Source organism: Crocodylus siamensis, chromosome 12 (genome assembly GCF_052110815.1).
Source record: "Crocodylus siamensis isolate JL-2025a chromosome 12, ASM5211081v1, whole genome shotgun sequence".
Lineage (NCBI taxonomy): Eukaryota > Metazoa > Chordata > Crocodylia > Crocodylidae > Crocodylus > Crocodylus siamensis.
This window is the reverse complement of record NC_143406.1, coordinates 49,813,246-49,827,908: the sequence shown is the minus strand read 5'-3', so window position 1 is coordinate 49,827,908 and position 14,663 is coordinate 49,813,246. Positions and strand designations below refer to the sequence as shown.

At 42.5% G+C, this 14,663-nt stretch overlaps 1 protein-coding gene across 7 annotated transcripts in view; it reads right to left on the bottom strand.

The window, feature by feature from the left end:
* TNRC6A (trinucleotide repeat containing adaptor 6A) overlaps positions 1 to 14,282 on the bottom strand; it is a 51,579-nt gene extending 37,297 nt beyond the window's left edge. For 6 of the 7 annotated variants that reach the window (XM_090024366.1, XM_090024367.1, XM_090024371.1 and 3 more), the window contains exons 1-4: positions 14,141 to 14,281; positions 13,982 to 14,029; positions 4,066 to 4,156; positions 680 to 701 (exon numbers count right to left, since the gene is read on the bottom strand). In XM_090024366.1, coding sequence (XP_089880492.1) covers positions 680 to 701; positions 4,066 to 4,156; positions 13,982 to 14,029; positions 14,141 to 14,145 — 166 coding nt within the window. In that variant the 5' untranslated portion in view covers positions 14,146 to 14,281. Of the gene's footprint in view, positions 1 to 679; positions 702 to 4,065; positions 4,157 to 13,981; positions 14,030 to 14,140 lie in introns of all 7 variants that reach the window. The other variant, XM_090024370.1, reaches the window with a different exon arrangement.
* Positions 14,283 to 14,663: the final 381 nt, after the last annotated feature.

Here is a 14,663-nt window from a genome sequence, read left to right as displayed (position 1 = left end):
TTAACTAATATGATCTGAATTACGATGCAAAAGAAGTTAAATAGGCACAAAGAGGAAAACAATGACTCTCTTTTAAAAAGTAGTACTCAAAGCCTAAAATATACAGTAAAAATATCCAAAAATAACTGCAATACTCCCATATGGTTTTGAGCACTTGAGTTCAATCAGAGCTTGTAGACATGGGCTCACTAATTCTTTGCAGGAAATTTAAATTCCAAATTCAGTATTTCATTTCAAAGATGGTCACATTAATCACCTGCCTTTCTATCACTTTGAACCCTAATTATACTAATAGGACATCAGTAAGAGCTACCTCAAACAGATGCACAATATCATCTGATTTGTAATACTGAATAGGTAGAAGGCTACAAATGTTTTTGTGCATTTTAAATGAACTGAGGAAGAAAAGGAAGAGAAAGGGAAGAACAAGATGACAATGCAGAGTGTGCAGGTACCTATATATGGTGCTGCCAAAATAAAGGAGTTTGATGAGCGGAAGCATGCGCCCACCCATGACATTTTGGGAGAACCTACAAACACCTTGTTGGCACTGTCTGCACATCTCCCAAGACCCTGTCCCTTCAGTAGTAAAAACATTTTAGACAGCCAATTTCTGTCAATACAATTTTTAAAAAATCCAGAAAGAAGATATAAAATAAATAGTTTTACAGCAACTTACCTTTGATTTTTTGTTCAATGGCCTAGAATAAAAAGAAATAACGTTAATCATTTGGATTTTCTGATCCTTTGCCTGTACTTATAAACTCTAACACCATCCTCCTGCTTGACCCTCCTGTTAAAACTGTTCTGATAGCTAAGTGAACAACTGAAAAGAGATTTCCCCTGTTCTACAGCCTCTTACCGGTCTTTAGCTTTGTTGTTTCTTTCTACCTACCAGGCTGTTTAACCTTTACAAAAGACTGAATGAATCTGAGACAACTGTATGTGACACATGAACATTCATGCACAATCCCAAAGACTATGTTTCTTTAAAATGATTAAAAGTAGCGGTGATTATTTACCTAGCATATATAAGACACCTGACATAAAAGGTTTTAGTTTAGCTAAGAAAAACCTGGGTGGGTGAAGGTTCCCTGGTTTCACAACAGCAAAATGCAAACCAGGGAACCTAGAGAGGGGCAGGGGTAGAGCAAATTTAAAATTTTCATTTACAAAGTTGTCACAAGTTACTTTTAGAGTTGCCCTTGGACACGGCCAACAAGAAATCTGTACTGATAAAGCTACACCGCAAAGTAACGGAAAGTTTCCTCTCACTCCATAGTTGTGCAGGTCTAACTATGCAAGGGAAGACGGCAAATCTGATTATTCATAATGTTCTCTCAACAGCACAAAGGAAACAAAATCATCTCTCTCTCTGAAGACAACTTGTAATAATCTTCCATACTACATGCAACGTAGACATCAAAATGTTTTTGAAGAGATATGTAGCTGACAGAGCCCTTTAACAGGCATTCATAAATGGTTCGTGTTACAGCAACTGGCCCAAAGCCTACCATGTTTCTTAAATGGATTACAGCTCATTATTAATAGCTCTCACTGTCGTGCTCTGCTCTTCCACCCCAGAGAAATGGGGGAAAGCTGACAGATTTGAGAACTAGAAGGCTTGAAGATCAGTGCAGTTAGGGTTGATTATAAGGTCAGGTTATTAATACTACTGGTGCCATGTCCACATTTATGGTGATAAAAATCAAGAGTACGTTAACTGTTAATAATGTATTTCAGTTTTATTGTTAGTTTTGTCAAAGATATATTATATACTGTTTAATATGTAGGCAGAGTACAAAGGCCAGACTTCTTTCCAAGAAATTCAAAATTTCTGATGCATTTCCTACGTTTTCTTCATTTTTCTGGACACCAATGTAGCCAACCTCTCTAAATTGTCTTCTGAAGAAGAGAAAAACCACTCCAGCCATTGGAAATGAAAGAAGTGCAAGTAAGCAAAGGGCTGCCTCTGCAGAACACAGCAACGCACAGACTCACCAAACTCACACTTGCCTACCTCACCGTTACCCCCTGGCTTGGTCCCTCCCCAACCCTCAAAACTGCTACCAAGTTAGGTACCCCATAGCATGCCACAGGCAAGCAGGTGAAAATAACTCTTTATGATGACCAAAAAAACTCAATGTGTGAGGAAAGCTGCCATTACCCAGTATTCAGAGCTTCCTTCCACCTGCCTACTCCCAGCCCAACCCTCATGCAACTCTGCAAAACGGCTCATTTAAGGACACAAGGACTCTATACCAAAGTTACCTTCCTATGGCACCTCAGTAACAGGTTTACTGGGCAGCAGCATATTAATGCAGTAAGAGCCCTGCCACTTCCTGCTGGCTGACCTACAGATCCCAGGAGCTATAGCAGGCCTAAGGCTGGATTTTTATCACTGCCACAGCTGTGAGTGCGTGAGTTTCAAGTTAATCGTTAAGTCACTATTCTGGCACCCTCTCAAGAGCGACAGAAAAAGGAGGCAATATTTAGCATCTCGGCAGACGATTTGCTAGACTCATCTGTTCACGGTGGTCAGACGTGCCAGGGAAGTTAAAAGGTTATCAACTGACTTCTAGCACTAAGCCTCTGTGTAGAAAATTTTAAAAAGGGGGTGAGTTTTAAAAAGTCAGCTAAACATTCATGGTGATTAGAGACAGCCAGTGCACTCACAGGGATCCACACACCTTGAAGATTCAGAGCCAAAAGCTACTCATGACTTCAAAAAAAGAAGGAGAAAAAAAAAAAGTTAAAGATAGCAAAATAGAGAATTGGGGTGGGGGGGAAAGAGGGGGAAGAGCTGAACAGTTTCTTCACTACAAAGGCCATTTTAGGGGAAGCTGAAAACATTATTCGGGGGCAGATTCATAACATTTCAGTGGTGACCCTCTTTTCCCCAAAAGCCCTGTTATGGTACACCCAAGGCATGCCTAACCACTAGGCTACCACATCAAAGGAAGGCAGCCCAGTTTTGCTGTTTTTGGTGAATGGTGCCCAAGATTAATCTTGTCATTGCTTTGATTTTGTTCACAACACCCCAAATATGAACAAATCTTTTAATTCTTTGTTTCCGGAGAAACAAGTAACCAACAACCCTCCTATTTGGGAGCTCTTTTTTTTTTTTTTAGTTCTACTGTTAAACCCCCACTGCACAGGGTGTCCCAGTGTCTTTTTAGACACTGGCAAATTCATATTCGCTAATGCTTTTTAGACTCCTTTTTTCCCTAGTGAATAGGATCAACCCCTTTATTCTGACACAGGGCACAGAGGATGACAGAACTGACTCTTCTTATTTTTCTAGCTATAAACTAGGCATTTGGCATCATTCAGTAGAATTAAGAAAATGCTGAGAACTCAGCCATTCTTGGTGTTTCCAAATAGCAAATCTGACTTTAAAGTGAAGATATATGTTCTTAAATAGAGTAATGCTCCTCAATAAGGAGATTATCTCCATCTAAGTATGAATGACTATGATAGACATTTGGTTTCAACATTATATTAAAAATATGAAGTGATTTTAAAGATATTGTGAACAAAATGGCATTAGGAATAACACTTAACATTCTCACAATTATTAATCTTAAACACAGCTTCCTGCTGCCAAAGTTTTCATTTTATCCACTTCAGACAATGTAGACTATGCAATTGTGAGTTGGAGTCCCCCCAGAAGTGTAATAAAATGTATTAAAATACGACTAACAGCTAAAAGCTACTATCACAAAGAACAGTTTGTACTATGCCAGTCTTAACAATATATATCAACACAATAAGGAACTTCAAAAGACACAAAACTGGTTTAATGAACAAGCTGTGAGAAAGTCTCTCTTTAAGCAAAACATCAACCAACTTTTACTTATTTAACTTTAAAGAAAACTATACAGGAATGGTAAATAAAAGATAAATCCGTGTAACAATTACTTGTGAACAGTTAATAGTAGATTCAGAACATGAGGGGGGTTTTTAAGTCTCATCTTTAACAACTGTCTAAATATGCAATATTGTAAACAGACATTAAAACTAAATCCTAGGTTCATATTTTTACTTATATAAGGATTAACTTACCTTTTTTTGAGCAGCTTCCTTCTTCTTCTTGTCGTCTTTTCTCTTTTTCCTTTCTTCCATCAACTGTTCTTCCTCTTCTTGCACTAAATCCCTGAACCATATAGTTTGTAATTAACTCTCCCAAGATGCATTATATGGTCACTTATATTCTTTTTAGAATAATAATAATAAAATATATTTTTAAGTCAATCTCAAACAACTTTTAACCCATGTGTGTGATTTCATTGGGCCCAAACATTTTTGACAGGCATACCCCAAGTTAGCCCCATGCCCTCCCCAAGTGCTGCTCCACTCCTTTTCTCCTGCCCTATTCACTGCTCTGCTGTCTGCCACTTCGCTGCCTGTCCCCTTCCCGATCTGCTATGTGCCACACACAGCAGCTGCCCATACCACAGGGTGACCACCTCTGTGCTATTAGATTAAATTTCAGGTCAGAACAGTAGATATAGTCACTCTCAATCAAAGCTGCTAGAAGATTTAATGCAACCCACTGTCAGGAGATTGCTCTAGTGCAGAACCATAGAAAAAACAGGTGTGGAAGGGACCTCAGGGGGTCAGCTAGTCCAAGCCACTGCCCAAGCAAGGATCTTCCCTGTCTAAACCATGCCACGCAAGTGTTTACCTAACCTGCTCTTAAAAACTTCCAATAATAAGTTTTACTCAAACACTCTAGGTAAGCTATTCAGGTTTTTAACCGCCGACATACTTGGAAAGTTCTTCCTACTGTCTAACTTCAACTTTCTTAAATTAATAAAATAAAATACTATTACTTAGTCTAATCCCTGTGCCCGCAGGGACAGTATATCACCATTCTCTTTATAACCATCCTTCAAATCAACCTCCTTCCCCCACCAACAAGTATCCTCTTGTCCAGACTAAATAATCCTACTTCCTCCAAACTTTCCTTGCACACCATGTTTTCTAGGGTATGCAGAAGAGATCCTTGACTCCTTCATGCCCACAGGCAAGCTTTTTTCTTAAAGAGACACTAACACTGCCAAGCCACATAAATTAAAGAGCACACTTTTTAATTTAGATTTAGTTCACAAGCCAATATTAGTTTTATAGGTAGGCACAATTTAATCGGTACCTGTTGCTCTGAACTAGCTCTTAATCTAAACTCTTACATAATCAAATTTACCATCTTTCAGATGTAACAAGCTTCTACTGACAAATGGTATTAGTACTATATTCTTCTGAATGTAATGAAACTCAAGATTCATTCAAATTTTCTGACTTTAAATTTTAAAAAAAGAAAATAAAGCAATAAATAAGAGATACAGTTATAAGGATACAACCTCCATAGTACGTACAAAACTGCCTTTTCTTTTCAACTCAAATTCAAGAGACATGGCATTTTTGGAAGAAACAGCATCTTATATATGAAAGAATATAGTTGTTTAATAGGTTTAGACCAAAGAAACTATTAAATAAACCTGAATTAATATTTTATGTTTTTTGCAAAAGAGAAAGCTCACTACCAATGCAGCTGTGCAGAATTATACTGTATTCTATTTTCCACTTTGTAAGCAAATGTTAAGAGACAATAAATTCTAATGATAAGAATGGAGTTTAGTCCTTTGATCAAAAAGTTAATGTACGAATTGAAGAAAAACAGAAAAGTAGCGAAGGTGTAAACACTTGCAGACTGACTATACATGCAGTGAAGGTAATATAGTAATAAAAAGACAAGCGGCAAGGTTTAAAGTAATTTCTAGGCAACAGGCAAACAAGAAAATTAAGGTAATGTTTGAAGAGATAAAGCAACTGACTGGGAGATGAAAATGCATATGGGAGAAAATTTTCAGAAGGAAAAGACTGCTGGAGTAAATGGAAAGAAAGTGAATCTGATCTAAAAGCGCAGCAGGCTGTGACAATCTGGGACATGCTCCTACAAGGATGAATCAGTTATTCCTAAAACAAACTAGTCAGAACTTGAGCAGCCAAGCAAAAACCGTATCTTTTTATTAGAAGGGGAAAAAAAAAAAAAAGACCACTCTCAAACCAGTCCTCTCCTCTTTTCCCAGTAAGCAGACCTTGCTAGATGGCAGAAGGGAACAAGTTTTAAAAGGAGAATTTGAAAGTTTTCTTTACTCCCCCTTCCAGAAAGCTCTGAATCCTGATCCAGGTTTTGCTGCAAGTTTGCTCTGTAGTGTTGATCAGTTTTGTACGGCCACCCAAGCAGTTTCCTTAAGTCTATTTCTTGAATCATCTCAAGTTTGGCAATTTCTGTATTCTCAATTATTGTACATACAAACCCCAGACTAGAGCAGAGATGTATCCCACAAAATGAAAGAGCCAAACCACTATTTATATACTTACAAACTTAATAAATATAGGTATCTGTTCATCTCCCTTTCTCCTGCCTCCCCTCATTCTCATATTCAGCTTGTGTTCATGGATCAGAAGTTGGTTGGAGGAGAGAGCCTGCACGCACGTCTCTTTGATACTCTACTACACTCATAATTGTGTGGTTTGAGGTCTGTCCTGCTTAGCAGAGGTCCTTTCATTGACAGAAAGCTGACAAAAAGCGTGTGTCACACTCTCCCAGATGTCAGTGCAGCGAGGGTAACAAGCACAGCTACAGACCATGGGTAAGGCAGGGACATCACATCGATCATGGGCTGGTTTCTGCTTCCTGCAACTATTGAAGACTGGCTCCCTTAAAGCAGCTGCTGCTTTAGAAACAGGAGATAACAACCAGCAGCAGAGCTGCAGTGCAGCTGAAGCCACTGCAACAATTCTGTCTGCTCTAACCTGCGAAAAGTGGAAGCTAAATCACAATAATGTATCAGCTGTTTCATTGGAGGTAAACTACTGCAAGTTTAGCTTCACATATTACTGGCTAGGAGTGGACAGATTAAGCAATTACTATGAACCAGCTGATGCACATGTGAGCGTTAATTCCCTTTCCCCCTTAAAGAAGGATAATTCTTTTATTTGTCCAGGACCAAAGATATGTTATGTCATATAAAGGATGACATTTTAATCATTCATGCTCAGAAAATTAAAATTATACAGAGAATCTTAATTCTGAATTGTGCATCAGTAGGCTCTAAGGCTGTAAATATTATTCAGAGAAATCCTGCTATTGCAATATTATCTCATAATGAAATAGTGAAAAATGTGGAGTCTTCATACACTCCAGGTTTCAGGTCACTAGCAAGTGTAACAGCTTTGTAAGGACCAGGAGTCAACAGTGTAATGGACAACACGTTAGTATGTCCTTTGTAGATGAACAGTGTGCAGGGTTGCCAACTGTCTGTAATTCCATGGACTTTTTACTGATTACATTTTTCCCCTTTTATTATGGTGGGTATTAAATCTCTAAATTTGAATTAGACCAGGGTAGGCAACGTTTTTGGCCAGAGTGTTGAAAAAAATGCAGTGCCTACCTTGTAAGGTGCCATAGTGACAGCATGCCAGAAAACAAAACCGGGGCAGAGGAGTACATGGCAGGACACACTGCATATTAATGTAGTTAATAACCATAAATGTTGCTTTTTATGGTAAATACCAGGTTTATTAAAAATTCTAAACCTGGTGGCAATAAATAAAACTTCATATACCATCTGTGTTCTTGTGTATTCTTTTTTGTTACGCATGTTATGATGAGAAAGAAAAAAAGCAGAGAGAGAAAGAAAGAGAAAAAAGGACAGAAGAGAAGAAAGGAGAAAGGAAAAGGAAAAAGAAGAGAAAGATGAAGAGCAAAAAGGAGACAAGAGGGGAGAGAAAAAGGGAAGAGAAAAAAGAGAGGAGAGGAGAGAAAGAAATAAAGAAAAAAAGAAAGAGAGAAGTGGGACTGCCCCTGGGTTTTGCAGACTCAGGCTGCAGTGGGTGGGCTGGGGCACTCAGTGGCACCCAAGGTGGGCTCCGGCCCTGGCTGTGAAGCTCTGCGGGGATGGAGTGCAGCCGTCCAGTCCACGAGGGGATGCTGCCTGGCTGAGGTAGGGCACAGGGGGCTCCGGGCTCAGCCTCCCTGTACCCCAGGCACAGCACGAGCAGGGTCCAGCCACCCTTGATGCAAGGGCCAAGCTGGGGGAGCCCCTTGAGCCCTGGGAACAGTGGCCATAGATGGTGCTCAGGGCTGAGCTGGGTGAGAGCCTGCAGCACAGTGGATTTGCCCAGCACCTGCCTTGGCCTCAGCCCCTGGAGGGTAGCTGCAGTGTGGCACAGCCAGAACCCAGGCAGGCCAGGGCAGTTGTGGCAGCTGTTCCTGGGACCCAGGGGGCTCCTGCAACCAGACCCTTGCACTGGGAGTGCGTCTGTCCAGCTTCCGCTGTGCCTGGAGAGCAGGGAGGCTGAGCCCAGAGCCGGAGGCTCCTGAGCCCGGCATCCTGCCCTGGCCAGGCAGCGTCCCCTCACCGGCTAGGCAGCTGTGCCCCCATCCCTGCAGAGCTATATGGGCCGAGCCAGGCCCCATCTCAGGTGCTGCTGGGTACCCCCACTCACCCGCCAGCCTTGGCTCAAGCCCAGAGCCCCAGGCAGCCCCTCTTCCCCCGCAACTCCTGCCTTGCCAAGGGGCCAGCTGGGACAGCCTGCCCGCAGCACCTCCCCCTGCGCTGCCTGGACTCTGCCCTGAGCACCAAGCCCTGGCGCTCTGTTGCTGCCCCCACCCAAGTAGGATGAGTTGTTGGTCTGGCCAGGCCCAGGGCTTACACACCCACTGGGAGCCTCCAGCACAGCAACCCTGCACAGTGTCTGCCTGGACCCCAGCCTCCCCCACCCACAGCTCCCCTCCAGGGGCCAGACCTGAACAGAGTGTCCAGCCTGGGGACAGGGGATAGAAGCAGCGCAACACAGACTGCATCCCTGCCTGTGTTCTCCTGTCTCCACCTGCAGTGCCTGCCACAGCACTGGGACCTGTGGCTGGTCTGGAGAGCCTGGAGGAGCAACTTAAAAAAAAAAAAAAAAAGTTAAATAATTTCCTTGCACGCCTCCTGGTGTGCCAGGGAAAATGTCTCCATGTGCCACTAACTGGCATGTGTGCCAGGGGTTGCTGATCCCTGAACTAGGACCTTGTTACTACCATCCAGGGCTTGGCAGAAGAGTTACATTTACATGATGTAAAACATCTGTCTGTAAAATGTTTGTGTTGTCAGTAAAAAACCAAACCAAAACCAAAAAACCCCCCCCCAAAACAAATCAAATCTTGGGTTGGTAACCTTGATAGCATGAAAGTCAGCTGGCTCAAAAAAAAAATCGGTGCCATCCCCATCAGTGCCTTTTCAAAAGGAGGTCACCATTTTAGCAGTGGTGTCAGGTATCCACTACTGACCTGACTCTGCAACATACTAATTTGCACTGCAACAAGACAAATGGAAGTTCCCTTTCAAGCTGCATAAGTGTTATGCTAAACTGAGGAAATTATGTCCTTTTTGAACAAAACCCTAGCCACAAATGGTATTACCTTGTGGACACTAACACTGAAAGTCAGCATTCAAATTATGTCCGAATTGAGAGTTAGAAGTCAAGTAGATGACTGCAGAAAATACATTCCTTAGTCTACATTCATCACATCAGTCCCACAAGATGGAGCTAGTTCTTTCTAAAACGAGCCCTCACTATCAGATCACCAACTGATGCTTGTAGACGCCTTCCAGCTACAACGGATTTCTACCTAACATGTTATTAGGTTCACTTTGAAGTGAAGTGCTGCAAAGGTATTCCTTGGATTACATTGTCATTGTAACCCCCCTTCACACTCTTGGGACTGAACCACTAGTCTCAATACAGGTGAAATCTGGTGCTCAATTATCTTGTTATTAATTGACCTCTTTTCCCCCCCATACACAAGCTACTCTTAGGGCATTTACAATTAACCAAACTTCACAGGGCAAGATGACATTTATTAGTCCTATCAAGAAATTGGACATGTACCTGGCTCTATCAACATATCAATAACCAAGACAGGAGGACACTGCTACAAAACAAGCAAGCAAGCCTTCTATATTTAGCCAAAATAGCCTAAAAGGCAATATGAAACTTCAATTTAAACTGTCCAACTGTTTTATGCTTTCCTAGATTCTTTTAGTTGGAAATAACTGGCTATTTGCAGTAAAGATTCAGGATTAGTCTAGCAGAAAGTTAAATAAAATCACAAGTTTTTGCCTAACTGCATCACTTTAACATTTTGTTGAGTAGTTTAAAAAAAATGTTCCAATGTAATTGTAAGGGCCTATTCTTAAGCCACTAAGATTGCAGCTCTACAGAGAGCTTTTGCAATCCTAGGAAAATGAAAAGTTTGATCCATGTTGTTAGATTATTAACATCCACTGCTTAACTAACAGTTCATTCTAGGCTGCATGCAGGCTCAGGGCACTGCTGTACTCTGGGTTCAAAGTATGACACCCAGGGCTATTAAAACAACCCTATTCATAGATTGCTCACATATCCATGTGAATAGCCTGGAGACGAATAGTTTACTGTTCTGAGCACTGAAACTACTGTTCCACTCCTATATTGGATGCTGAGAGTTTTGACCTTTGCCAGTAAAGCCAACTTGAAATCTAGTTAAAGTCAAGGAAAAAATTCAAAGAGTCAGAGGTACAGTGTCTGTTACCAAATCCCCCTGCCAACTTGACTGTGCAACCACACGTCTAAAATGGTTGTACGGTCCCTGTTATTACCTGAAAAACCCATTACATGAAAGGGACACAGTGACCATATAAAAGTGCTTTCAAATCAACTAAAAGGTTTCTAGTGGCAAGTGTATACAATAAGCAAACTGAAAAAGAATCCCCTTAATTCTTTTGCAATTATACTGTGTAACACGATAGATAGAACATTTTCAGACAGAAATACATTTCTGAAGCTGCTCATCCTTCTGGGCTCCAAGACCTTTCACATTTAGATATTATCATTACATAAAGATAGATTATCTGTATGCACTAATTCTACACTGAACATATGTTTGGAAATTTAAATGTCAAATCACTCAAATTGTTCTCCTAGATTCAGATAATTTCACGGTTTATGGAGTTTTCTGCTTAAAGCTTCTGAAGCACAGCACAGTTTTATCTTCACTAAAATGTGCCTTTTCCAACAACTTCTTTTTCAAAACAAATGACTGCTATCTTCCCAAAATAATATGAAATCCTTATTTTACTTAAAAATAGTTTTCCCCACTCCTTCCCCCCTCCCCCCGCAAAAAATCACTGAACTACTTCAACTGAGGTCATCAGGGAACCAATGCGAGACACAAGGTTGCCTGGAAATTTTAACAAAACACATATGGAGGCCTTAAAGGGAAAGCTGCTTTGAAAGATTTGTATATTACCAGGTGCAAAAAGTTATAGCACTAATAAATAAGAAACCATAAGTATATCTTATTTCAGAATCTTTGTATACAAGTCTAAAGTATTGATAAGGAAATATTTTAAAGAGCAGCTATAGGCAATCCAAAACGTAAGTGCTATTTAAATAGTACAAATTAACAATTCCTCACAAAATAGGTGCCAACAGCATTATTTAAAACTGTTGGCTCTTTGTAATACCTCCTTGCAGGCTGTAATTTAATTCAGTTTCTCTATCACTGCTGTTTGGCAAGCACTGATCTTTCACAATTTTCCCCTGTAGAAGGTGCTAGCATGTGCACCGTATCACTAGCATTATCAAAACAAGGTGTCACAGTTCTGAAACATTATTTGTAACATGGTACCACTTACAGTTTCCAATTACAATGGGGCCCCATGTTTAACTGGATATTAGCATATAGTATTTAGCTCCTTAAGATGGAACGTTCTGAAGAGGATGAAGATTGGAAATTAAGATCCTTATCGAGAACTTGAAGTTTCAAATCCCTGGGTTACAGTCATCAGGAATGAACTGCTGATAGTTACAAGTTACTTGGCAACAGAACAAGTGGCCTATTAGTATTAAAAACTGACAACTATTAACAACAGAATGGCTATTACTGAAATGTTGAGACTTTGAGGGGGGCTGGAGTGGCATCTTTGATTTCCTTCCTAATCTGCTCTTTCCATTGTTCTTCATTCAAAAGCTTTGTGCTCCTCTCCCAAGTGCCAGGACCCTGCTCCTCATCCCTCCTGGCTGCTGCCAGCACTCTCAGAAGAGTGACACGCAGCAGCAGCAGCTTTCCTCCATCGCAAAATCTACCCTTGGTGCTAGTACTCCTCCTCCTCTTCACTCCATGCAGGTATTCCACCCCCCTGCACCTTCTTGCTTTGTAAGCAGTTCCTGGTACAATCTTACAATTATAAGCTGCATTTTTTTTCACTTCAAAAGAGACCTTGCTGAAAGTTTTGTGCAACGCCAAGGCAATTGAATTCAAACACTGCAGAGGATGCAGGCAACTACTTCAATTAAAACTTTCCAAAGTTTAGGACAATTCTCTTAAGGCACTGGTGGACCTTCACATTTTGGTGACTAATTATATATCAGTCTATCTTCAACCAACACTTTGCTCTTCCATCCGAACCAGCTGTGTCAGCAAATATTTGTAACACCAAATACATACGAGGTATTCTTTCCATAAAGGGAACGCTTGTGTTTTAGTTTATTTACATTCTTTCTAGGTGTATTTTAATTTTGTATACAGACAAATGATTTTTAAGCTGCAATTAAGAATTGTTTCCTTCAATTTGAAAATGACCCTAAAGTATTTTCTGAAGGATCCTACTACCTTTGTTTTCAGGCTTCTATACAAACTGCACCTTAATTCAATTCTATCGTAACCCCCCCAAATAAAATAGTGTTTATCAATTAAACAAAAGGCCAGCTATTGAGTATGGTGCTGCCAAAAAAAAAAAAAAGATATACTTAAGGGACAGGAAACTTCAGTTTCTAGTGTTGTTATAAAGCAAAGTTAAACTTCCAAATAGACTAGACCCAAAAAAAACCAGGACCCGAAAAATACAGTTCTAGCAGCCGCCCTTGAGTTTTTGCCAAGTTTTGAACCACGCAGTCCTCCCCAATGCAACTCCCTTCATTGTAACCAGTTCTACAGAGGACATGGAGAAAAACCAAAAGAAGGAAAAATTAAATATAGTGAAAGACAGTGACAACGTGAAAGCAGAGTTGCAGTTATCTGCAAAAATATTGTCCTATTAGAACACCCGGCACGTGCTTTTTCACAAAAGCAATATACACAACCCTTGTATCGGCGTCTTAGTTTCACATGCTAAGTCGTCAATATTGAAACTCCCATGCCCTCGGCCTCCCAGCACATAAACACGCTGGTCACCGGCAGAACTGCAGCCTCGATGCCTGGATACAGAGGATGATCAGTTGCTTCACAGCAGAGAGGTTATATGAAGCTCAAGGGAAAGGCTGGTTCATCAACATTAAACGTGTGGTGGATTGGACAAATTTGGGAAGAGCCAACCTGCAGCGCTACATCTTCCCAAGGGTTCCACCTCAGAGCGGGAAACCAATGTCCCCCCCCCACCAACGATTTGCGCACACATGTCTGCGGAGAGCCTGATCTGTCTAAACCCGGGATTTCTGCTTTCCCTTCTTTTAAACCTTTTGCAACCAGTGACCTTGCGATTCCAGGCAGACATCCCAACTGGTCTCCAGGAATAAAACTCAAAAAGAAACGGGTAACGCGTCTCTGCGTGCACGAATCCATCTCCACCAACCACGCGACCACTCGTTACTCCCGTGTGGCGTGACGTGACGCCACCGCACAGGAGTGATGCGCAGCCGTGGGGTCAGCACTGCTGAACAGCTGCTCAATGACATGACCACACCACCACTTCACACTTGGATGCACATGTGTCAGTCATTTTGCACGCGTACACACGAGTACTCTGCAACGGCATGGTCAGCGTCTTGTGTGGACACGGACATGCTCAGATACATGCACATACACATGCACACACACGCTTGTGCGCACACACTCTCACACACACACTCGTCCCCGGGCACGGGAGCAGGACAATCCATTTCTTACCTGCGTAGTTTTCTCCCCACGTCTTTGGTAGCTTTGGCTTCCAACTGTCTGCAACAGAAAGGCCGGGAGGTCGGTGGGTCGTTTTGGCGGACGGGCGGTCTCGCGCCCTCCGCCCCGCCCCGCCCTGCCCCGCCACGCCACGCCACCCCTACACCTCACCTCATGTAGGTAAAGTGCTCGGAGTCCGGCCCGGGCCCGGCGCTGGCCGCAGCTCCTAGGAGGCCTGGGCCCGGCACAGCGGAGCGGGAGGGCCCGGCAGCTGCTGCTGCAGCGACGCCGCCATTTCCTGCCTCCTCCTAACCTGGCCAGGTCCGGCCCGGCCGCCCCGGAAGAGAAACCCCCGCCCGGGCAGCACTTCCGGGGCGCCTCCCCCTCCCGCCAACATGGCGCCCTGGCAACCGCCCTAGCAACCGCCACAGGCCCGCGGGGCAGCGGGACCCCCACAGCCAACATGGCGCCCTGGCAACCGCCCTAGCAACCGCCACAGAGCAAGGTGGGCGGGGGCGCCTGGGCCCAAGGGTCGCCGTTGCACCCCAAAATAGGTGCACGACCTAGCCCCATTGCATGGAGAATGAAAAGTGGCCTTCCCTCCCCCCCACCCTTTTCATCTGAGCTCTGTGAGCCATGAAACCCCTGTGGCAAAGGCTGCCAGGGGCAACGTCAGAAGGATGCAACCGTTACA